Source organism: Nanorana parkeri, unplaced genomic scaffold (genome assembly GCF_000935625.1).
Source record: "Nanorana parkeri isolate BGI_ZX_2015 unplaced genomic scaffold, ASM93562v1 scaffold38, whole genome shotgun sequence".
Classification (NCBI taxonomy): Eukaryota; Metazoa; Chordata; class Amphibia; order Anura; family Dicroglossidae; genus Nanorana; species Nanorana parkeri.
The window spans coordinates 1,934,154-1,959,629 of record NW_017306306.1 but is presented as its reverse complement, the minus strand read 5'-3'; the positions used below and the strand labels follow the sequence as shown (position 1 = coordinate 1,959,629).

Genomic DNA, 25,476 nt, shown 5'->3' with positions numbered 1-25,476 from the left:
GAAAATGATGCAAGTACAGTAAGTCCCCTATTTATGAATGGGTTCCGTTCCGAGAGCACGTTCTTAAGTCCAATTTGTTTGTGAGTCCAACAAAATTAGCCTAGGTGCCCAGCTACATCACTGCTGCTTTTACACTTGCTTCTAGACATCCTGTGCTTGAAATAAAGTGCACAAAAGCACACACACATGACAATGTATGCCAGACATGTGAACTAACTTAACATAATTGGACATGCAAATGCGTGTTCGTATTTTTGAAAGTTTGTAACTTGAATGTTTGTATGTAGGGGACTTATTGTACAGAAAAATACCTGTTGATCTGCCAGAAATCACAGGCGTTTCTAACTTCCTATTTGAGGTGACAATACATAACGTCTGCTGGAAGGAAATCCCTACCAGTGTCAGCCTTGCCCAGTTCACTTCTGCTGGACTGCAAATCTCCACCTATTCCCACTCCTTTTTGTCGTTATCCACATACAGTGGTGAGTACTTGACTCACAAGAGCTTGCCCACACTCTGTGTTTTGGGAAAGGGCTCTTGGATGATAAAGTTCTGGCAGCATGCCTATGTAAGTAGGATCTAAGCCCCCAGAAACTGGCCTTGTAAGAACCTAACAAGCCTGGTGATGACCTAACGGAGTAATAGAAGCTGTTTCTCGCTACAGGAACAAGGTAAAAAAAACTGTGCTAGGACATCTGCAAACACAGAGGTTTTGGGATAGTAATGGATCATGGCTATAAAAAATGTTTTAATCTATGTTATGGTTGTCTACAACGTTCCTGTCTCTGGCCATCAGTAGCTCCTGAATTCAAGTAAACATTTTAAGGTTTAAAATGTTTTGTTTTATTTTTCTCATGCCTATTTTTATATATTTTTCCCTTTTATTTAAAGAAAACGGGCCTACAAAAGCACAGACTTCTGTTTGTTTCGCTCAGAGAAATGGCATTGCTCATACTTCTGAAAAACATGTAGCCTTTCAGCAGTCCAGCGTTGATGGAAGTCCACTGTCCATAAGAAGCCCTCTTCAGCGGCAGAGGAGGATTGTCTGCTATGATGATGATGATGCCAGCGAAGAGGATGATTTTGGCAAAAAGGAGGAGAGGCATTTCTGTGATCCTAGAAAGAAGAACGGGGATGAGGATTCTGGAATTGTTATGACAACTCCTTCCCTGGATGTCGATGAAGAAGTTCCACCTGACGACCTGCCGAGAAGTATTCTTGGTGAAGCTGGGGCCTCTTTGTGTGTTAGCTCGGTGGAATCTGAATACAGCTCAGTGGAACATATGGTGGACTCGCCGTTTATTGCCATTAAATCTTTTGAATACACTACTAGACCTGAGAATCATCCAAGTACTTTAGGAATAAAAGATCCACTGGAAGGACAGTCTGAAAGCAAGAGGTCTCCCAAGCTTGAACACAAAGCTGTAACCCGAGTTAAGAGCATGCTGAGTAATGAAAGTCCTAATGCCTCCAAACATAAAAATGAAGACAACAGGTCCTCTGCAAAGGGCTCAAAAACAAATCTAGTCGGGAAGAAATCAGAAGGGGCGGAGATGTTGGGACGATGCAACACTGAGACTGTTGAGCTGATATGCAGTGAATATGAGTCTGTTGGATTAGATTTGGAAATCAAACAATCTCCTGTCAGAGTTTTAATAACTGGTATAAGACCACAAGGAGAAACGGGCAAGGTAAGGCTAAATGTGTTCATTTTTTACATTTGTTGTTCTTTGGAAACCGTATGCGCCCCTTTGGCCATTACCCTAATCACATAAAGACCCATTTATCAATTTCTTTAAATTAGGACCCATTCATTATATGCTTTGTACTTTCTAGGGTTTGATTTTGATTAGTTTTGTTATGGCGTTACAGGCTGTTCTAATTTCAGAAGGTTTGAGGCACAAAGAACATTCTTATTATATATTATTTTACATATAATATATAAGGTTTGTGGCACCTAACCAGCATGCCTTACAAATGTGCACACCCCTTTAAATTATTGAGTTCCGGTGATGCAAGTCAAGGCTACTGTTTATGCTACAGCATACTAAGACATTTTAGACAACTGTGCACTTCGGAGGAACTTGTTGTTTCGGAGGAACTCAAATGACCTGCGCAGAGCCCTGACCTCAATCATATTGAACACCTTTAGGATGAATTGGAACTGTGCCTGCAAGTCAGGTATTGTCATCCAACACGATTACCTTACCACACAATTCTCCTTTGGCTGAATGGGCACAAATTCCCACACACACACACACACTCCAAGATCTTGAGGAAATCCTTTCCAGAAGAATAAAGGCTGTTATATCTGCAAAAGCGGGGTGGGGGAAAGGTCAACACCTTATTAATACTCATGGTTTTAAAATGGGATGTCCAACAGTCTGTGATAGGTGTAATGATATAGTGGGTCAGTCATATATGCTTGTTACTGCTCCTTTTATCCCTAATGGACTGTGTTCTGTCAGTAGACCTTCACTGAAATGGACTACCCTATAATTGATTTTCACTTGGCAGTGATCTAGCAAGGATGCTGGCTGCACTGTGTGACACAAAGTGCAGCTAAAGGGCACACTTGCAAGTGTGCACTAGAGGGATGATTGTTTCAATATAGAAAAAAGAAAAATAGCACTGCGCTATTCTTAAAATGTGAACATTTAATCAAAATGTATTCCCATTTTGGGAATATATTTTGAGTTTGTTGAAGCACAGTGCTATTTTTCTTTCCTCTTTTTTTGGGTGTACTCACCTATTAATCCAGGGGTAGCCAAACTCCGGCCCTCCAGCTGTGGTGGAACTACAAATCCCATGATGCATTGCAAGATTCTCACAGCCACAGACATGACTCCCGAAGAGAGATGCATCATGGGATTTGTAGTTTCACCACAGCTGGAGGGCCGGAGTTTGGCTACCCCTGTATTAAGCAAAGCTGCTCTTAGAGTGTTAATTGATTCCTAGCGCAGTTTATCTCTATTTAACCGAAATATAGAAATAGGCATGTCAACGTATGCAAATATACTTTCGAATACTTTATACTAAGTGTACTATACTTATAGATAAATGTCAAAATAATCTCTATAATTTATAAAAACTAAAGCGTCGTTTTTATCACAGCTATCATGTCACTGTTATTCTTTCATCATTGCCAGGAATCTGTGGGAAAGTTAGCTCCTGGAGATGAAATCCTCTCAATAAACGGGATCCAAGTTAGAGACATGTCTTACAAGGAAACCTATGATTACGTCCAGTCTTTACCTTCAGCTGTAACCTTAGAGGTCCAGAAACCCGTTTCAGGTAAAACACGTATAAGTTGATCAATGTTATAAATTATTTTTTTTTTCTCAAAGAGATAAATACTGCTGGATGGAAGTGAGAGAGCATGATTATAGGGTGAAGGGAAGGGGGCATGGGTGAAAACGGAGGGGAAAAAAAGCCATGGGAGGAAGTGCAAGAATGCCCAGAGATGAGAGTGGGCATGGGTTGAAGTGTAGGAGAATGACCAGAGAGCAGAGTGGGCATGGTTGGGTGTGGAGGAGAATGGCCAAAGAACAGAGTGTACACACTTGGGTGGAAGTGTAGGAGAATGACCAGAGAGGAGAGTGAGCATGGATGGAAGTGTAGGAGAATGACCAGAGAGGAGACTGAGCATGGTTGGGTGTGAAGAAGGATGGCCAATGAACAGAGTGCACGTACTTGGGTGGAAGTGTAGGAGAATGAGCAGAGAGGAGACTGTGTATGGGTAGAGGTATAGAAGAATGACTAGAGAGGAGACTGAACATGGTGGAAAAGTAGGAGGATGGCCAGAGAGCAGAGTGGACATGAGTGGAAGTGTAGGAGAATAACCTGGGAAGTGTAAGAAAATGGACAGAGAGCAGAGAGTACCATGGGTAGATGTGGAGGAGAATGGCCAGAGAAGAGCATGGTGTACATGAGTGGAAGTGAAGGAAAATGACGAGAGGGGAAGGAGGGTGGGTGAAAGTAGGGAAGAATTAGAGTGGGCATAGAAAATGTGGGTATACACCAGTACATTGTCCAGTATTCTGTAGACAGGGCGTTGCCATGAATCAGTATGGCATTAAATGTTAAGACATTATGTAAATCTGATGTATGATGTGGCTGTGATATGTGATCACATGGCTTTGTTGGTGATAATAACAGCTGCTGGTGTCCTTTCTTTTTCTCTTATTAAAAAAGAAAATGGTTTTATTTTCAAAATTTTTGAAATATTTGGGTAGGGAAATCAGTAATAGCGTTATCGTCAAGTTAATCAACGCCTACAAACGCTGCTAAATCTGGTCTTGGCATCTAGGCATTAATGCATTGGAGTCAATGAGGAAGGCAAAATTATGGGAATCCCATTGTCATGATAAAACAATGAAGGCTGCCATTCATTGCCATTTTTTAAAATGCTAGTTTTCTGGCTCTCCTGCTGATGCTTTGTTTTCACTGCTCTGAGTCTGTGAAGTATAGAGATAAGGAACAATAAAAGTTTTTCAGCTAGAGCCAAACAAATTGCAATTTCCAGGGGTCAATAAAGGAAGATTCCATATTTCAATGTCTTGCGTGAGTCACTTTGAGCAACTACGTTGCTCCTATTAAAAACACATTACCTGCAGCGTCTAGAATATGAAGTGTTAAGAGAATTTGAATACATTTTCGAATAATACTGCGTTTGGCTCATCAAATCAGAGTAAAAATATTTGGAATAAAAGTTTGGTATTCCTCAGATCTTTTTCAGCAGTGGAAACTTGTGTCAAAAAACGTGAGATTATGTGGCTGGAACTCAGATTTTCCAGCTTTTTCTCTCCCACCATAATGAAATAGTCTCATTGTTGTAACTTTGAAGGGTTTTGTGTTGTCTTTGGAATTTTGTTTCTGCAAATTTTATGTTATTTCTTCATAGAGAATGGTGCCTCTTTTTGAGCAGAAATAGTTTTTAGAGGATAATCATGAGAAAATATGAGAAAAGAAATAAATATCAATACAAAGGCACAATAGACATAAGAAACAAAAACTTAATTAAACCCTTCAATTTTATCACTACAGTGCAGTAAAAGCTGCATATACAGTGATAAAGATGCCTCTTTTGTTTACCCTTTTTCCTATGTAAGCACCGCGCCAAGGGTCTCACACTCGAGAAGCAGCTCAGCATTCTGACAGCTCTCATTTTACCACCAAAACTGATGCTAAAGTAGAGCTGTCAGTATACTTCCAGATGACCATCTCTTACAGTACGACAACCGACGTATTAAAAATAATGAAATCACAATTTAATAGATCTCAAACATGATATTGCTCTATTGTCTATTCTCCTTGATGACATGTGTCTCATCTGCCTCCTGAGCATTATAGCTTGGGCATGTTTGGTATTTAACTAATTGTAATTCTCTTATACATTTATGTAAACACTTATTAACATAGCTCCACAATAACACACTTTTTTGCAAAGTGAATTAAACCTAACTCTGTGATTCAAACCCCAGATTCACAGAAGTGTATTGTGTTATCGCATACCAGACGGTTATACAAACTCATTCCATTAGACTGTGGCTTTATGGAGAGTGTTAGAATGGCTTTTAACAAGCCCTTTCTTTCCAGCCTCTACTAAATGCTGTTTATAATAACCATTTTGCAATTTACAACCAGGCTTGTTAATAGGCAATGCAGATCAGGGGCTAAGCAGGTTTTATGATCCTGCTACAAGTTGTGTTTATTAGACTTGACCTGCTCAAGTTGGTTGTGTTCTAGTTTGAGGTTGTTCAATCTTGTCTGTGGATTTTAAATGTCCCTTGCTGGAGCACAGATATCAGATTTAAAGCTGATTATATTGCCACAGACCTGAGTAGTTTGAGAGTGTGAAAGGTTGAGTATATGATCCTGTGTGTGTAGAGGGGGGAGAAATGTGACCATTTACATTGCCCTGGATGAAAAGGGTAATTTTAAAGTCCACATCCAACCATAAATGATATTTCAACTTTGGGTAGAATGTCCAGTTGGGAGAATGAGAACTGCATATATAATATAGATGTACAGAATTGTGTAGATCTTAATATATGAATCAGTCCAGGCTACTTAGTTCCGTTCTGTGATTCCAGAAGTTGACATCTCAGGTCCCCCGGAGAAAATTCTGATAGCCCTTTTCCTACTCACAGAAAGTACATCTCAGTAGTGTATAGATATAGCTCCTCATTTCTAGGATTGCTCATAAGTCTTTTTATTTGATTACAGCTGTTGATCGCTTGTCTCACATTATTATGACATCGGGGTCAGAAACAACCAGGGAAGACCATCTACAAGAAACGTCAGTGGAGAAAGACCATTGCAATACTCCCCTTCATCAGTCTTGTCCTACTGATAATGATTTGGCTTCTTCATCAATTTATCCCATAGTAGACAAAAAAGGAGAATCCAATGTTTGTTATTCACCTGGACATTGTGGTGGTAGTCCTGTGACTAACATTGATGATTTTATAAGTGAGCTAGGCCAGACCCGAAATATGGAACCTAAGAGATTTTCTGAACAAGCGGCATATGCTAAACCTGAATCACATGCTAATATATTGCCCAGCAACAGCACGAGCTTTGCCCACCAAGCTGTAGATACTGCTGGTCCTCTTGGGTTTTCCATTTTGGATGCTATTCCTATTGAGAATACAGTTGCTGTAAATAAAAACCTCTTGAGTAGTTACTGTAGAAATTTTAGCAGCTTCAACACAGAGGACTTTTCGCTGTCTGAACAGTTTGAAAGTAGCTCTTTTGAACTTTCAAACTCCATGTATGGAACAGTGGAAGACTCTGACAGTGAGTCTTTACTGGAAATCCCATCAGATTCTACAAGTGATATGATTTCATCCCTTCAAAACCAGTCTTTTGTGTCTGAAACGCAGGCAACTACAGATTCAGAGGAAGAGCCAATAGAAATCTGTTGTGCTAGCAAAAAGGACGATGTTGAAATGCAGAGAGCTACACATTCTTACCAATCTGAGCCAGTTAATAGTGAATACAGGCAGCTGAACTTTGGTTCCTGTGCAGGTCCAGAATGTGAAGAAACTTCTGGAATCGTAACCCGTTTAGAAGTTTCACATAAAAAAGATTATCAGAAAACTCTTGAACAAGTTAATTTAAATGTGAAAGACTATTTAAAAAAAGGTTCACCAGTGACTACATGTGTTCATACAGAAGCCAAGTCATCTCTATGCGTTGATAATGATACTATGGACCTTAATGCTACCAGTCAGGCAGATGCTGAAGTTCAAGCAGAAGTTCTGTCTAGTCAAACTAGTTGTACTAAAGGATTACTGAATACTGATGTTAGGGCTGAAATCTGTTCCAAGGAACCTCTTGGTGGACCAGTACGAAGTACAAATCACCAGACCTTCCCATCAGATGAGAAAAATGGACTTGCAAAAACAGAAACCAAAACTATAAAAAGTTCTACAACAAAAACCTCTGTTGTGGAAAGATCCAAGGTAAATGTTGCGGGTTCAAAGCTACAAGATGCAAAGAGGGCATTGAATAGTACCCTAGATATGCTAAGCACTCAGATGCCTAAGCCAGGGCCAAAGCTAAAGGGGCTTACTATTAAAAGTAAGAATAGGCCAGGTACTGATGTTTCTAAATCATCTATTACTAAAACAGAAAGCAGTGAGTATAAAAAATCCACCACACAGCCTTCTCCCAAACTTCTACCTAAGAGGTCCACCATAATGGACGGGCCACCTTCTCCCAGAGATTTGAGCAACAGAAGAGCTGCACATAAAACTATACTGTCCCAAGCTAAGATTGATACCAGTTCATTGGTTAGTCCCAAGCCAAGGCTTGTTAGCAATGAAAAATTGCCTAATAACAGAACAAAAATAAGTCCAGATGAAAGCAATCAAGAGATCGAGTCATCTGTAGATATGGACGAAAGCTTTGACACTAGAGACAAAGTTGCATGCCACCAGATCGCAGACGATGGCAAGTGCTCCAGCAGAAAAAGTGATGTTGATAGCAAATCAAGAGACCTAAGTGTGCTTCCTGTTGGCAACACAGTGCCCACGAATGAAACCCGCAGTTTGGCTTCTCTCCATAATCATGAAGAGCAAATAGACAATAATGATATTCAACGTACATTCATGGAAGTAAAATTGTCTCCTTCACTATCCTCTATAAACAATACAAACTTTAAGAGTGAAAGCCGAAGTAAAACAGAATATACTATATATGACAACTTTGCTATTGTTTACAAATCCCCAAAGCTCAAAGAAGATGCCTCCCTTGTAGAGAAACCACCTAGCGGATCTAAGACAGTGACAAGAACGTATTCAATGCCAGCTCATCTTCCCAATGCTGCCAATAACAATGTTCATCATAGAAAGGGTAGTGCTTTGGATGACCCTATTAGTTTGTCAGTATCCTATCAAAGCATGGATGACTTCCTTTCCAAAACAAATGAGGATAATCAACATATCAATGAAAGGGGCTCTGTAAGGAATGACATGCTAAGGACTATTAAAAGGAATTATTATTATGAACTTAATTTGCCTCATGAAACTTTATCTTCTTTAACTGTAAAGCAGAGGATTAAGTCATTCGAGAATCTAGTAAATTTTGATAAAAGTGTCATGAAGGTCATTGAAATAAATAACACTCCTTTTTCTTGTAAACCTCCCTTAACTCGGAGATCTTCAGGTTCCTTGCCCTCGCATACTCAGTCCAGTGAGGATTCAAAAGTGTTAAGACGCAGCTTGAGCTCCTGTTGTGATAACCAAAGTAAAGTGTCCTTAGAAACACAAATAACAAAATCTCCAAGTGTGGCCTTAACATGTACCGAAAAGATCTCAGTAGACTCTGTAAAGGATAATCCAGTCCATGAGTCAACTAGGACTGAGAAAGAAGAAAATTCTGTGCATGGGGTCCAGGTCAGGAAAACCAGGACAACGCCGAGCCACATAAGGCCATCCTTATCCCGTTCCAAATTACGGGAACTGAGAGCGCTAAGCATGCCGGATCTTGATAAGCTTTGCACTGAGGATTTCTCTCTAGAGTCTAAAGCGCCACAATATAAAACAGAACTGGAGATTACACCCAAAAAGACTGTAGGAGCCGACAGTGTATCTTCACCCAATGGCACTCATATGAGCGCTAAAGAAAATGGCATATCTGGGTTCGCATATGATGGAGATGGAACACAAAATGGGGAACTTGTCAGAAAGTCATGGTCAGTAAGGTGAGTGACTGCATTTTCTTATTCCTATATAATTGTAGTGCTGCTCTTGAATGCAAAAAGCAACATTTGACATCTCCTGTCCACATGAGCCCTTAAACTGTAGAGACAGACTGAGCTCCCCTTCATTAATATACAATGCTTCACAGACACACAAAGGTTGAACTTGATGGACTTGTGTCTTTATTCAACCTCAAATACTATGTATGTAACTCTGTAATGTTTCAAAATCTTGCTGTTGACCCTTTGTTAGGACAGATAGGGGGGAATTTATAAAAACTGTAGCAGACAACATCTGGAGCAGATTTGCACGGCAACCAATCAGCTTCTCTGTCTCATTTTCAAATCTTACCTGAGCAAACTGAAGAGAGATGCTGATTGGTGGCCAAAGTGTTTAAATCTAGTTTACAACTCTCATATGAGAGGGAAATTCGCTACCGAGAACATTTCATAAATGAGCAGGTTTTGTTCAAGCAGGAATGTAATTTTTTAGGTTATTCTGTGTGAATGAGAAACATGTATAAGATAGGTGTTATCCCAATCTGGCTGCAAAAAGGGAAATAGACTTTAGGCTGCATTCACACCTAAGCGACACCTATTACGCACATTTTGTTGTGAGAGGTTTTCTGCACACGATTTGAGCACATATGTTAAGTCTCGCTTTTTTGTGAGCAGACTTTGGCCCATTCATGTGAATAGACAACACGTTCAAAAATAATCGCAATGAGCGTTTTCAAGTGTTTTCTATCGAGTCTATAGGGACAAAACATGCTGAAATCTGCCCGAAAGTAGCTCATGTACTATTTTGCGCGACAGGCATTTTTAGGCATGCGACAAAACGCAAAGGTGTGAACAAGGGCCATAGAACAGAATGGGATTCCTGGGGTTGAGCGTTTTGTTGAATCGGCTGCGACAAAACACCTAGGTGTGAACTGGGCATAAAGTGAGGTCATTATAGTGTGAGAATATTTTCTGAAATGACCAAGAAAGAAGCATTGTTTCAGCTTTGCTTTAAATATTCTCTAACCGATTTGGGTCTCAAGAGAGTCTAAATTTTGGAGGCCATCTCTGCTTTCTTTGGACCAGTTGTAAATTTGCAGTAATTGAACCTCTTCTTTTCAGTTCTCTTTTGGTTCCTTGGGTTTAGAACAGTGTTTCTCAACCTGTGTAACCTCAGGACCCAAATTTGTCATTAAGTTGTGACCCAAAGCGCACTGCACTGGAACGCACAACATTGCGGTACTGTGCGTTCTGGTGCAGGCAATCAAACTGTGGGTTGGAGGTGCGTTTGGGGTGCCATTCAAATGAATGGCAATGCAATGCACCTCCTGCACCAGAAGGGGCGGTTGGTGCAATTGTGTGGTAAGGTGCATTAATCACACGGGACTGTGCACACTGTACTAGTGTGAATGGGCCCTCAGAAACACTGACATAATACACAACCACAAACACAATCTCATACACTCACAGACATTCTCACACACACATACACCATCCCCAAAAAATAAACTTTTTGTTCTCTTTTTAAGATCTCCGTATCTTACAAGAACTGGAGTGGATCCTCAGCCTGGGATCCAGTGTGGGCTGCTGTGCTGTGATGGAGCTTCATCCATACGTGCATTGCTTGTACAGCTCTCTTGCGTACACTGTATAGTTGCCAGGAGCCAGAATGTGACGTCACTCCGGTCCCGGCACCTTTACAGGACACGTGAGAGCAATGCACATATGGATGGAGCTCCCTCGCAGCCATTGCCCCATCCCACCTCAAGCTGACATTCGGCAGCGGGGAGCATATTTTGGATGGCTGCTCAATGTGAGAACTGACAGTGCTGCGCTAGGGGGAGGATGAGGAGCATCTCACCTAGAAAAGCGGAAGGCATGTGGTGACCCACTGAACACGGGGTCGCGACCCACTTTTGGGTCACAACCCACCAGTTGAGAACCAAGGGTTTAGACCAACCTGCGTCAAGTATGACCTTAAAAGCTTGATTGCATCAACAATATTATATTATATTAACTATCAACTACACATTGTGTTTTTTGTCTGGCTCATCCCTCCCTAATTAGAAGGATCTTTCGAATAAAAGAAAAAAAAACACTGATTATGTTTTGTAGACAGCAGAACAAGTTCAAATAAGTACAATAATGGAATCACAAAAGCATGGATTGGAAGAAGGAGATTCTAGTTTTTTAGGCCGGTGTTAAAAATAACCAGTGGACATTTGTTTTCCTGGATCATATTGCATATATCCTCATCATTTGTACACATTAGATCCAGGTGAATCTTATCTGAAGGATAGGAAATATTCTGTGAATTTTTTGCCAGATTCTAACTCTGTTTAATTGTCTGTGTTTAGCTTGGACCAGCTTATCGTCTCCACCAGAGACCAGCAAAAGCTGCAGGCTGTTTTGACTTCTGTGGCATCCAAATCAGATATCATTACTCTGATTCAGGAAGCAAAAGCACAAGTGGAGGTGAGTGTTATATATTTGTTACACATTTTCGGTGGTGAACTGACATTTGAAGTTTCTTCTTATAAACCTGCGTAGAAACTCTTGGCTCCTCGCAAACTCTAGAAGTTCAAGTAGAACTCCAGCCAAAACCTTTTTTTTTTTTACTTATAGATTTGAAATGAGTGAAGCTGAATACAGGAAGTGAAGAAGAATCTCCCTATTGACACTAATAAAACCCTGACAGTTTTCACTGAGAGGAGCTATAGTTCTCAGTATGGAGATGCCTGGGCCAAAAACAAGTAAAACAATAACAAGGTTCTGTTAGTGTATCTAACCTTTAACTTATGCAAAAATGTTTGTGTATTTTGAAAGAGAACTATGGGGTAACCTTCTTATCCCATAGTTCTCTTTAAGGTCATGGGAGGACATATACTAGCATCCTCCCGTGACCCAAAGCTCGGTATATACTGAGAGTGCCACAGCCGAGACAGATCCCGACAATGCTGTCGAGATCCAACCAGCTGCGTGAGTGACAGCTGGCTCTGCCTATCTGCAGGCAGGGCCAGCTGTGCCCGACCCCTCCCCCGTCCGTTCCACCAGTCCGCGCTAGAGGATCGGAGCGGGGAGGGGGGAATCCCTGCGGGGAGCGGTGACTGACAGACCCGGCTCTCTGCAGGGAGATGATTGGGAAATGAGCGAGCGACAGTATGCGTTCACTCACTTCACAATCTATAGAGACGACGGATTAATTGTCGCACGTCGGCTCGAACTATTAGGTTGCTTGAAAGTAACCATGGATTACAGTAAGGCACACATTACAGTATTGTTTTATGTAAAAAAATCTGAGGGTTTAATGTCACTTTAAGCATTTTTTTTCTTTGCTTTGGATAGAGAAGAGTTAGAACTCCTGTCCAATCATTTTTGCTAATAATTCACAGCGACTCTCTTTATCAAGGTGACAGCAAAGAGCAAGGTATTGATAAAGGGGCCAGTGTGTTCTCGGAACTTCTATGGTTCCTTGCTGCCGATACAGGATCTCAGTAAAGTTTGCTATCTGGATCATCAGTTTGGCGTGCTGGCTTTTTTCACTATTGGATTTATATGGTGCCACCATTAAGGTGTTCATGCGCCCCACTAACAAAGGGCCTTTGGAAATCTGTGCGGTAAAATAATAAAAAAAAGGAGATGGTTTATTTAACTCTTTCTTCCCCTACCCAAAACTAAAAAAGGAATTTGTACAATTGTACTACAAAGCAATTGTAGCCCCTGGCAGTTTCTTTTGTCTTTGCTGTCTGTGCACTTCGGGGAAAATGTTGGGGAACTCTAGTTTCTTCTCACCCTTCTAATGCAAATTGTTTTAATTGCTATTGTGTCCCACACCCAGCAAACGCACCTGACTGGGGTTCTGACCCATTCCCTATGCTATTCAAAAATAGGGAAGCCAGGCCCACGGATGCCTGTATCAGTATTGGGTATCGGCGAGTACTGAAAAAAAATATCGATATTCGATACCGAAAAACTGGTTTTGGTGCATACCCATTCATACCTGTGCGCTACCGCAAGCTAATGTAAGATTCACAGTGTTGTGCATTGGGGTGGCATTCATTGACCTAAGGCCCCGTTCACACCAGGGCGGTTCGGTCGCACGGATTTGTCTGCGCTGAACCACCAACATGAACAATCCCATACATTCCTATGGGGACCTGCGTGGAGCGCACGTCTCCACGCAATCCGAGCCGCCTGCCGCCCCAAAATGCTCCCTGAGCTACTTTTTTCGCACATATAGATTTCAATTGAAATGCGCTGATCAGAGAGCGTTTTTGGACATTTGTAATTACAGCGCTGGCATGTGATTAAAAATGCCCTTTCAAAAATTGCGTGGAGACCGCGCTGAAGCACTTCCGCCCTGGGGTGAATGGAGCCTCATAGTGAATGACAATATAATAAATGGCAACAATTAAATAAATGATTACTAAGTTGAAAGCTGCACAAAGAAAAAAAGCAGCACACTGTCCTCATTGCCCCTTTATAAATAGGCCCCTTGTATCTAGGGATACATTTATTACTAATTCTTCACACAGCCACAATTTAGCTTCAAACATTCACTAGAAGCTTACAATGGCACCATTTCTCCCCGTCACGTGCGGGCGGAAAGGACGGGGCATGATGCGGCTTGTTCAGCTTTAGTCAGACCTCCTGTTTTCCTTTGTACATTCTAGACTGATGAAAATAATATTACATTTCTTAATAAGCCCTTGGAATCATACTACACAGGAAGCCGCCTGTGGGAACCAAATCCTTTTCTGCCTGTCGTTGCGCTGCCCCCGCGTAGGATCTTGTTAATGTTTTCATGCATACTTGAGGTTCCGTATATCGTCTGTTTGTTCAGTGTGTTTTTACCGTTTCTGACTCTTGTGGTCGGGAGAACCTTCTTGCAGCACATTGCAGATTACATAAATCCTTTTTGGGGTGAGTTTGTCTGGAAGGTTTAGTGTCCGCTGACTAGAGGTCTTGGAGATAACTGGGTGGTAAAGGATTTCACAATTTATTTGGCCTGTTTAATGTTAAGAAATCTGTTGATCTGTGAAGCTGCCAAGAGATTTGATAGTTCTGGTATTTGTTAGCGGGCAGATAATTGAGGAAAGGCGGCTACGGCTCAGTGCTGTTGTGGTAAGGAGACGTCATATTAAAGAGAACCTCTCATGACTTAACATAGGTACAAGTTTGACTGTTCATTGTTCAATTAAAGAAGAACTCTGGGAAAAAATGTTCTTAACCCTTGTATTCCTGCACTGCAAGTTTCAAGTGCTTGTTTTTGTCTAGGAATTAAAAAGTTATACTCACCAGAACCGCTGAGCCGGCTCCCTGCTCCTCTGATCACTGAAGCCTTTCTACTCCCACGTTGCCGCATTGGAATGTTTCTCAGCGTACACTGAAGGGGATTTATCAAAACTGGAGCAGGCAAAATCTGGATCAGCTGTGCATAGGAACCAATGAGCTTCTTCCTCTCATATTAAAATCTGAACTGAACAAACTGGAGAGAGAAGCTGATTGGTTGCCATGCGCAGCTGCTCCAGATTTTGTCTGCTCCAGTTTTGATAAATTCCCCTCATTGTGTATAGAACGTGATGATTTACGGGATCTTAGACTACTGCAGTGGCGGGGAAGAGAGGCTCCAGAGACCAGCCTAAGAGCAAGCCGGCTACGATGATCGGGCGAGTATAACTTTTTTTTTCTTTTCGCACCTAGACAAAAACGAGCATTTAACCATTAACCCTTGCAGTAGGGGGGTAGGATTAGGAAAAATTCTTCCCAGAAATATGCTTTAAATTGCTAATATAGTTGTTGGGTACACTTAAATTGCAACTGAAGCCAAAACTTGTTTTTCTTTAGTTTTGGATGGAATGGCGAGGGATTAGAACACTTTCATTTCATTGCTGTCTGTGTCCCCGTTAGGCAGATTGACCCTATCTATCCTGGTAACCGTTATCCCTAATAGTGAAAGTAAAAGAAAATCCCAAAATTTGGCTTGTCATCAGAACAGGAATAGATGAAAATCTTCCAATGGAGATACTAATTCTGGTTTCCTTGCTGACATCAAAACTAGTGTCCCCATTGGAAGATTGCTGACAGGGTTTTTCTTCCCTTTGGAGGGATTTCCGCTCACTTCCTGTTGTATCTATTGCGCAGGAAGTAAAGGGAAATTAATTGTTTTCTGTGTGCCCTAGTGGTGACTGACATTGACCGGTGTGGAAATTCAACAGCCAGCACTGTGTGTGTGAACATCTATTTAAGAACATTTTTTCTTTTAATATCCTATTTGTTCCATTGTAGATAATAATCAAACATTTTCAAAAACTTGGCTATTGTGCAGCCCTTTGTATTTAGCAACTTGATCATGACTGGTCTAGGAGGTGCAAGAGCCAATGAGGTCTGATGGTTGCTGCCTTGTCAAATGCCGGTGCTCATGGTGATAACCCACACCCTCCAGAGTGTACATAATACCATCAAATTATGGAGCCCCATAGCTGAGAGCGATATATACAACTTTGGGTTATCCACAGATAGGAGCTGGAAGACATCTTGCGTTAGTTCTTATTGTTAATAGTGGACAGGGTAGTAGCTTTTAGAGACTGTTAGCTCAGGCTAGGTTCAGACCTGAGCAACACCCGGGACACTGCTGCGCGGCGCCATTGATTTCAATGGGGTTACATCCGTGCGGCAATCACTAAAAAAAAGGTACAAGTAGCTTTTTTTGTGACACACGACACGCAGCTTTTTTAGCCACGATCATGTTCAATTGCACGGGTGGAATCGCGGCAGGAAACCGTGCAATCCTCCCGCCGTAACTGAGGTGCCATTAAAAAATAATGGCACCGCCAGCGCGATCGGCTGTGGTGGGCGACTCCTTGACGATTTTGTGCACGATTGCCGCATGGTCATGGATCTCCTAGGTGTGAACCTAGCCTCATAGTTATCCTCTAATGTTAAAATAGAGAAGAGGGCAACTATATATTATAAAACCTGCCTAATTATTATTTTATTTCAATAAACAGATGTTAGAAATCACAAAAATACAACCAGTTCAGGGACCATGTTGTGGGCAAAGTCGGCATGCTTTTTCATCTGCATTTGAGATGGCTGACCTCTTTCTGAGCTACTTTGAGCTGAGTTTGCATTTTCCGTTGACTTGCTTGTTAAGAAAAGCAGTTTTGATGCAAACAAATGCCTGTGTATATACACCGGAACTTGCAACGGGAGAGAAATATGTAGTTTTGTAGCCTCCTTTTACAACATAATGTTAGACAGCACAGCCTTTGCCTTGTAGGAGCTGATCTCCTCTCCTATGGGGCAGATCTACCGAACTATGAGTGGAGGTGTATATGAGCAAGCTATATACACAAGTCAGTCACAGGCCGCCAGCTATATACACAAGTCAGTCACTGACTGCCACCAATAACTGTAAATTGACCTTTCCAGTTAGCCGTGTACATCGACTCTAAGCAATCCTTATATACTGACCTTCCCAGCAAGTTCTGAACATTGAATTTCCATGAGCTCTGTATATAGACGTTGAGCATACCCCTTTGTGCTGTCTTCCTGGTTGGTTAGCCTCAGACAGAACTAATGCGGAGTCAGGAGCAGGGCAGCCAGTTATAGATGGATCGCAGCCTTTCTGGAAGGCCTGGGTAAACTGATGTGAGACATTTATGGTTTGGACAAGGAGAAGGGCTGTCTGGCATACACTGAAAGTACATTTTTGAGGTCCGCATTAGAAGGTCAGATTCCATGTTCCAGAACAGGCTGTGCTGGGAGCCGTGTTCTGACCTGGTGGGTTATAATTCCTCCCAAGCTATGTTCCAACAATCGTGTATTAGTGAAAGTAGTATTGCCTACTTAAATAACCACAAATCCCCAAATGTGAGCTGCCCTGTAATAAGCAGCTGCTAATAACCACTACTAATATATATCAGGTTATGTGTATGGTATGTATGAATTGTACAGGATATTGACTTTTATGGACATTTGTTCTGTCTGCAAACACATTATAGGTAAATGTTCAATGGGCAGGGCATCAACACTATTAAAAAGTAATTCCCAGTTATTTTACAGTTTTAATTAGATGCTGGAGGGTAAATAAACACTGTCACCATTCCCATTCAAGGCAAAGTGACTGTTTCTGTGTAAAGGCCACCTTCTGACCATATATACTCATCTCTCCAGTTCTCTGTCGCTGCAGCTACCAAAATACCCGGTGTGGTAGTACAGTGGGCATGGAGTCGTCAACCGCGTCCTCATGTGCTTTGGCCTTGCAATTGGCCATGAGGCACAAGCATTGCTTCATGGAAGTAGATCACATGCCCCCCATACCTGGAAGCACCTTCAGTGAGGCCACAGAAGGAGCAAGTTGAGACGACTGAAAGATGGTTGGGTGGGCTTTAAACAGAAACTTTGCCCTTTATGTGCATGGTGACAGGGCCTCTTTAACAGTCTTTGCATACCTGCTATGGCCATTATATGGGGCTCCCCCCCATCCCTGTTGGACCTTAAATTTATTTTACATTATGGAGAACGCATTAGGAGTAGCTGGAAAACACAAAGGTGAGAGGGAAACTCAAATATCCAAGGTAGGCAGGTACAGAGCCAGGAAAAAAGTCAATTATCACACTGTTGGCTTATCCAAAATATGTAAGAAGCCATAAAATGGCCTGTGCTTCACTATTATCTAAACTACCATTTTTGGGTGGAATGACTCTATGACCACCTACAGTATATGCAACTTGGCCTTATACCATAGGGAAGATGCTGTATGTTGTCAGCACACCACCTGCTTCAGAATTCATTCAGCATAGCAAAAGAAAATGCAATACTCTCAGGGTCCCCTCATCAGACGGAGTGTCCAGCTTTATCCAAGTCCTTTAATCTGGAGCTAGAGTTCTACTTTAGATTTTTAAAAACTGACTTGGGTCCACCACCATCCCCATTTTCTGCAGTGAAGTGGTAAATAACACAACGTGTTTCTGAAACTCTACATATTGTGAGTTATGAAGACTTCACAGTAAAAGACGAGACATGAGGCCGGCAGATAATTGGATTTTCCATCTGCGTTTTGCTTGAGCATTAGTCATATTGAGTTTGAGGCATGTGAGCGATTTCTCAGAGTAAATGAAAGACATAACTTTATTATCTGGGGATATGAGGGCATATACCAAGGTGTTTAACTTTGGCTATGAGAAGGTGGCCCTGGGTTGACCCTCTTTGTAGAGGACTCTGTGTTTATATTTAATGTCTTCTCATTTTGGTCTCTTTCATGTCTTCCTGCTGACAAATCCATAGCCATTAGATTCGGCTTTCTCAACCAAGTAAATCTTTTTTCTTTATCACCAGATGATAATTTGTCTCATTTGTGGTTTATAGTCCATGTTTCATTTCCTAATATTTCAAGGTTTATAGCCAGGGTTGGGTTGCTGTTAGCAATAAATACGGTCTTGTTGGCAGGTTTACATATGTGGTATTTGATGCTTTTTCTTTACTGTGGCTTAGCGGTCAAGATGAATATCCTTCTTCTTGTTCAGTGGGACTGTGATTAACCCAAAGGACAGTCCTATAATTACTGCCTTGGGCTGGGTGGATGCATTCACTTGTTCACAGAGTATAAGTCCAACGTTTAAAATGTTTTTGTAGGTTTTATACTTGCATTAAATGCTATTTTTAATGGTTGTTTTCATTGAAGTGTGTCTTCTCGTTTTGCAAGGCCGATCGTTTGTACATACCTTGTGGTTCTGCTGCTTTGTTACCTAGTGTTGGATTAGGGTATCTTGTTTCCTGGTGCCACAGATTGGAAAACAATTGCTCAATTTCACAAGGTTATCATCATCATTTGTATGTCGATTTTGAGGGATTATTTGGAATACAAATTATGTGTTTGCTTTGGCAGCTTTTTTGAAAAGAAAGTTTTCATTGTTTAGAGAGTACAGATGGAAGTTCTCAGCTGTGTAATGATTACAGTCCCATTGCTTTCTATATGTACTATATGGCTGGAAGTTTGTGGACACCAGGCCATCAACTGGAACACCGATTGGAGTCCAGGTCTTCTCATCCAACATCAGTACCTGACCCCACAAATGCTCTTTTGGCTGAATGGGCGCAAATTCCACCAGAGACACTCCAATATCTTCTGCAAATAAGGCCAGCTCAATATTATTGCCCATGGTTTTGGAATGGAATAACCAACACACAGGTGTGATGGTCAGGTATCCGCCGTTTGTCCATATGGTGTATCAACCTTTTTGTTTCCCGTGTACATACAGAAGTTAACACGTCTTTTATACCAATGCGTCTCTATGTCCCTGTTCTGCCTTTTTACAGCTATGCAGCAGGTTTTTTTTGCAGTACCTCTGCAATGGAAAGTGTCACACAGAGAAATGTCTACAGAAATTTTGAACTCTGGGCAGAGGATGTGGAACCACAGACTCAAGATTAGTTGTGTTTTGATATCTCAGATATGTAAGGGCACAGAAAAAAAACAATTCCTTGCCTGATTGGGCCTGATTTCACATTTTTTCCTGGCATCAAAATTCTCTGTGCTGCTCTCATATTGGGCAGTGAGTCCTCTAAGCTTCTTAACTGATCATTGCATTCTGAGATGGGCTTAGGGTTGCCACCTTTTTTTCAAGCAAAACCTGAACACTCCAGCGACGCGTGGACTTTTTGGGGGAGAATAAGTTGTGGCTTATTCATATGTAAATAGTGCCACCCATTCATATGTAAATAGCACAGTTCAAACTATTTTAAGTGGGGAGCCAGTAGCCCCTATTTTAATTTTGGTTGAGCCTATCTGCCTGGCATCTTGTGTCTGGGTTTCTGCTGCCATGAAACCTGGACACAGCATTCAAAACCCGGACTATCCGGGTGAATTCTGGACAGGTGGCAACCATAGATGGGCTGCTGATTTGCCTACTCTCCACATACATGGAAATGCAGATTTTTCATGGAGCTCCAACAGCATTTTTCTATTAAGGCCTCATTCACACTGCCGCGCGTATACGCGCGTACGTGCGTATTGTACCATATGCAACATATGCAAATAAATGGCTCCATACACATAGCCGCGTATGGAGCCATATATTTGCATAGCGTTTATATGCCCAAAAACAGAATGGAACCGAGATGCGTCCGGGCAGCTTATTTCTGCGTATTTTACTGAACTGTACGCATATACGCGCAAACATGCGTATGCGCGTGTATACGCGTACAGTTCATTAAAATTTCCATTAGGAATGATGCATTCTGGGAATGCAAATAGTGCACGCATATAGGCACATACGCTCGTATATACGCGCATAGACGCTTGTATATACGCAATATACCATTTTTCTTTGCGTTGTGTGTGAATGAGGCCTTTTAACTCTACTGTACTTTACATCCTTAAAAAAAATAAAACCCTGAGCTCCAGATTTTGCCTTCGGCTGAGATGATGTCATCAGTCTGCTGCAGGCAGGAGGAAGCTTTTCGTCCGTTTCCTCTCTCCTAGTGATCAGACTTCAACATAATAACTTTATAGCAACTCTCCAGGTGAGAGGCTCCAGCAGGGGTTGATCTGTCAGAAGTTTGAGAACAGACTAAATGGGCACTAGGATTTACATGAATGTGTCATCTCTGATCCGGCTTCTCAGTCCAGGAAGTAGATGGTGACCCTGGATGATGCCTGAACAAAGATGGCACTGTCCTTCTAAAAGCAATTGAAGGCACTGTCAGGGGAAGCACTGTGGTCTCTGTAAGAGGTAATAAATACTTGCAAGTGTTACGATTATACATCACTTAGCAAATGGTTTTAACATATTGCCAAATATGCTGTATTATTTGTAACGGAGAAATAAACTGGTGACATAGTAACACTGTGGATAGGAGTTTCCATTGAGTGAATTGATTCTTTCCATATGAAGGTGTGTTAGTGAATAATGTTTGCATAGCCGACATATCTCATTTACATTTATCCCAACAGAGGAAAGAAGACGTGTATTTTGTGGTACTGAATAAAGAAGAGGGAGCTGGCCTGGGCTTCAGCATTGCCGGAGGAGTGGACCTGGAACAGAAATCAGTCACTGTAAGTAACATGCAGGTGTATGTGTCTGCCCAGCAGCTGGGATCTCAATCTCAATTATGTATTACACAGCCTTCATAACAGCCCATCAGCTCTCTTTCAGCAACGGGCTGCACGGCCAATTACTCTTCAAGGCCGAAGTGACACCTGCTCGGCTGCGTACAGACTGAGCTGCATTCAAATGTTTAAAACACGCAATAAATATGTCTGATTGGAGACGGCTTGCACGCAGAACTCCGACAAATGTTTTAAACATTATGTGTAATCACAGGACAGCAATGTACTCCGAGCAAGAAAAAAAAAAAAGCTTGCCTATGCACATTAGCAATATCTGGTATGCATAAAAGCACTGCCATTATCATTCATTCGTATGGTGCTGACAGAAGCTGGCCACGATTTGGCCCTAATGTACCAAATGCTTAGCATCGCTGTGATGGCTGGGTAGAGTACGGGTGACAGATGTTTGACAGTGAGCACATTGTATTAATTAAATCTGTAGCATCGGTCACAGATCACACCCAATATGCTGTGAATTTCTACGGAAGTCTAAATCATTTATAAAAGTACATTTATTAGAGCTTTAAAGTGAATCTATCAGGGATTCAACTCCATGGGGATACTGCTATCGTTATCGAGATTATTTTCTATGTGCCCTTCTATAACTGGCCACCCACAGTTAAATCCTAAAAACACATTCATGTACCTTTTACTATTCACACATTTCTGCATCATTTGGCTGTAGATGCTCAAATCATCTCTGAATTGGTGCTGACACGGTCCTTCCTTCTGGTGGGGGGCTACTTTTGTTCCCCATGGTCCCTGTGTGTGTTGTATAGTAGCCACCGCTCCAAGCTCACTTCTTTGGTGGACTATAGCTTCAGAGAGAGACCATGGAGAAGTGCATGGAGGGTGCCCTGTAGAGGTGCCTGGACTGGAGTGATGTCACATTCTGGCTCCCGGCACCTCTACAGGGTGCGCAAGGGAGCTGTCCAAGCAATGCATGTGTGGATGGAGCTCCGTCTCAGCACAGCAGCCCACACTGGACCCCAGGCTGAGTATCCACTCCAGTTCGGTAAGGTAGAGAGACAGGATGGATCTTTAAAAAAAAAAGTGTGTGTGTGAAAATGTCTGTGAGATTGTGTTTGCCATTAACGCACTGTACCATGCAATATCATTGGCAACCCCAAATGCACCCCCCCCCTCCCCCCCCTTGCCCACAGTTTGATCTCCCGCACTGGAACGTGCGGTACCGCAATGCTGTGCGATCCAGTACGGTGCGACTTGGGTCGCAACTTAATGACCAAGGACAAATGTGGGTCCTGAGGTTACCCAGGTTGAGTGACACTGAGGCCTAGGTGCGCACTACCTGATATTTTATTAGCTGGTGATTTTCATTCTGGTTGGTGATCTCCTTTTAAGAAATAAACCCAAAACGTTATCATGTGATAATCATCATCGTGTCTCTTCTCAGGTGCACAGAGTTTTCTCAAAGTCGACATCATCGCAAGACGTCACCGTGGAGCGAGGGGACCGCATACTCTCCATCAACGGCTGCTCTCTGCACGGGGCGCCCCACGGCGAGGCTCTGAGCGCTCTGCACAAAGCCAAGCTGCACAGAGAGGCCGTCATCGTCATCCGAAAGGAAAGCGACAGGGAGAAGCCAAACCGGGCAGACACCGCGGCGGGAGGACGACACTCCACATCTGGAAGAGATGTCTCCATGGCAACCGAACCAGGTAGGAGGTGCAGCTCAGGACACGTGGAAATAATGCATGTGAAAGTCACATTTGTTTCGCATTATCTCCAGGAGACGTCCTCCAGTCATCATTCTCATTTCTTTTTTTGGTGTTGGGAGCCTAATGGGTTCGCAGAGGCTCTGCGCTGCTATTCTCAAATGCATTTTACACATTCATAATACAAAAAAGACAGCAAATTAATCTAAAGACAGAACTTTATGTGATTGGAGAGAAATGCGCTCCAATGCACACTAGTGGCTTGAAGCTAAACACCAGCCTTCCATTTAGTCTTGTACCGGCTCCTCTCCTGGATTGAATTTGCTTCCTCTGATTTCATTGCACACTGAGAGCTTCCCACAATGTGCATTGGAAACTGAAGCAGGTTGAATAGAGCCTGCCTCATTTCCTGGCTGGAGGACATCCAACATCATCTACCCCCTCCCAAGAGCCAGACCACTGCTTGTATCAGAGCGGGGGGCTCTTGAGAGGAGTACTGGCTCAGAGTGCTGTGATATTTATTTTATTATTGGTAATTATTAGGGATGCACCGATACTAGTATCGGTATCGATTCCGATGCCTAGCCCGATACTTGAGCTTCCGGTATCAGGAAGCTGGTCAGCGTGTAATTACACACCCATCGGCTTTCTGATTGGCCAGAAAGCTGGCTTCATGCTCCCTCGTCACCTGGGCCGCCTCTTGACTCCACTAGATGTTGAAAGGTGATGCGAGGAATCTGACACTGCACTGTTGTCCTTCTGTTGTCTTGTACCAGTCTTGCCACTCTCCGTTCTGCCCTAACATTGACTAGTTGCTGACGGCCACAATTCGCACGTTCAGACCCAGATTTTCGGCTGACAGTCCAGTCTTTAAACACTTTAACAACAGCTGCTCTTGAACATTTAACGAATTCTGCTGTTTTGCTGCATTGTTTCCCCGTATCTTCAGAAAACAATCACTTCTACTGTCGTGGTAAACAACCTGCTTCCCTATTTATAATGGTCTGGCCCTCTAGCAACTTCAGCGCGAAATTATAGCTAATTTGCCTACAAACGTCAGGTGGTCATAATAATCTGGCCACTCAGTGTATAGGACCAGAAATGTATGCAGGGCTTTACATACTGCACATTCACATCAGTCTCTGCCCTCAAGGAGATTACAATTTAAAGTCCCTTTGCAACACGCATACAGGGCCAATGTAGACAGGCACCAAATAACCTTCCAGCATGTCTGTAAAGTGTGAGAGGGAACTGGAGTACCTAGAGAAAACCCACACAAGCACAGGGAGAACATGCATACTCCTTGTGATATCCTCAGAAATCTATGTATTGTACCCAGCTGGCACCTCCTACTAGCCATGGTTTGCCTGCATTGCATAGAGAAGATCAGAGACTAAGCGATGAGGTCACTGAATCTATAATGGACCCTGTGTGTGTTGCTCCAAGCTCTCTCCTATGATGGACTATAACTGAAATGCAAGTTAGCTAACTAAACGTGAGATTGTAGTCCATCACGGGAGTGAGCTTTGAGCGGTGACTACTTTACAACACACACAGGGACCATGAGGAACAAAAGTAGCCACTCTCTAGAAGGAAGGACAGTGTCAGCACCAATTCAGAAATGATTTGAGGATCTACAGCCGAGTGATGCACAAATAAGATACATTTTTGTTAATAGTTAGGGTACTTCAATGCATTTTTAAGATTTACGTCCTGAGTTTAGTGTCACTTTAAGGAGTATTGGTTACCTGGCTCCTGGGATTTTTCCAGCCCTGGTGCAACATGAAACGTGGTCTAATTGGTGGATTTAACCTTTAGCACAACACATAGTGTGATTGGGCCCTTAGTCAGGGAACCTTCAGCATACTGTACAGCAATTCCCCGATTCCCATCTCTGAAATAGCGGTCTGCCTTTGTCTTCCTCAGCCTAATGTTTATGAAATATGTTAGTGATTAGCATTAGATTTAATCTAGAAGGTAGCAGTGGGTAGCGTGTTCTTTGCAGACCTCACATGTAGTCTCGGATTAGTCTGTTTCACATCTTCAGCAGGGTTCTGAGCGTAGTTACCCGAACTTATGGTATGTTATTGTCAGTCTAAATACATGGCTGTAAGGGGATTTCTGATTGGCTTATAACAGACAGTGAGAAAGGAAAGTGCCTGATCTTTGTGAGATTTTTATATTCCAAGGGTAAAGACTCTTATCTGACTTCCATGCAGTGTTAATAGGTTGGTCAATGCAAAAGTTATATTTTAGTTATAGGCGATGGCTGGTGGGCCCATCATCCCTTGTATTTATAACAACTTTTTGGACCACCCTCGTATATATATGTGATAATTTCTATACTAGTGAAGTGTGTAGACACTTTCCAATAAATTCCAATATCTCCTGTATTACGCTCGACCTAAAACTTTGTATAGGAATAAACATAAAAATAACTTATCTATGCAAAAACATAAAACAATCTGTGTAAATGA

General features: G+C 42.2%; 1 protein-coding gene across 1 annotated transcript in view; it reads left to right on the top strand.

Moving 5' to 3' along the window:
• Positions 1–25,476, top strand: part of PDZD2 (PDZ domain containing 2) — a 225,021-nt gene that overhangs the window by 185,462 nt on the left and 14,083 nt on the right. Inside the window, exons 17-22 of the mRNA XM_018570275.1 lie at positions 892–1,691; positions 3,150–3,294; positions 6,229–9,211; positions 11,566–11,683; positions 21,168–21,269; positions 22,738–23,002. Coding sequence (XP_018425777.1) covers positions 892–1,691; positions 3,150–3,294; positions 6,229–9,211; positions 11,566–11,683; positions 21,168–21,269; positions 22,738–23,002 — 4,413 coding nt within the window. The remainder of the gene's footprint in view (positions 1–891; positions 1,692–3,149; positions 3,295–6,228; positions 9,212–11,565; positions 11,684–21,167; positions 21,270–22,737; positions 23,003–25,476) is intronic.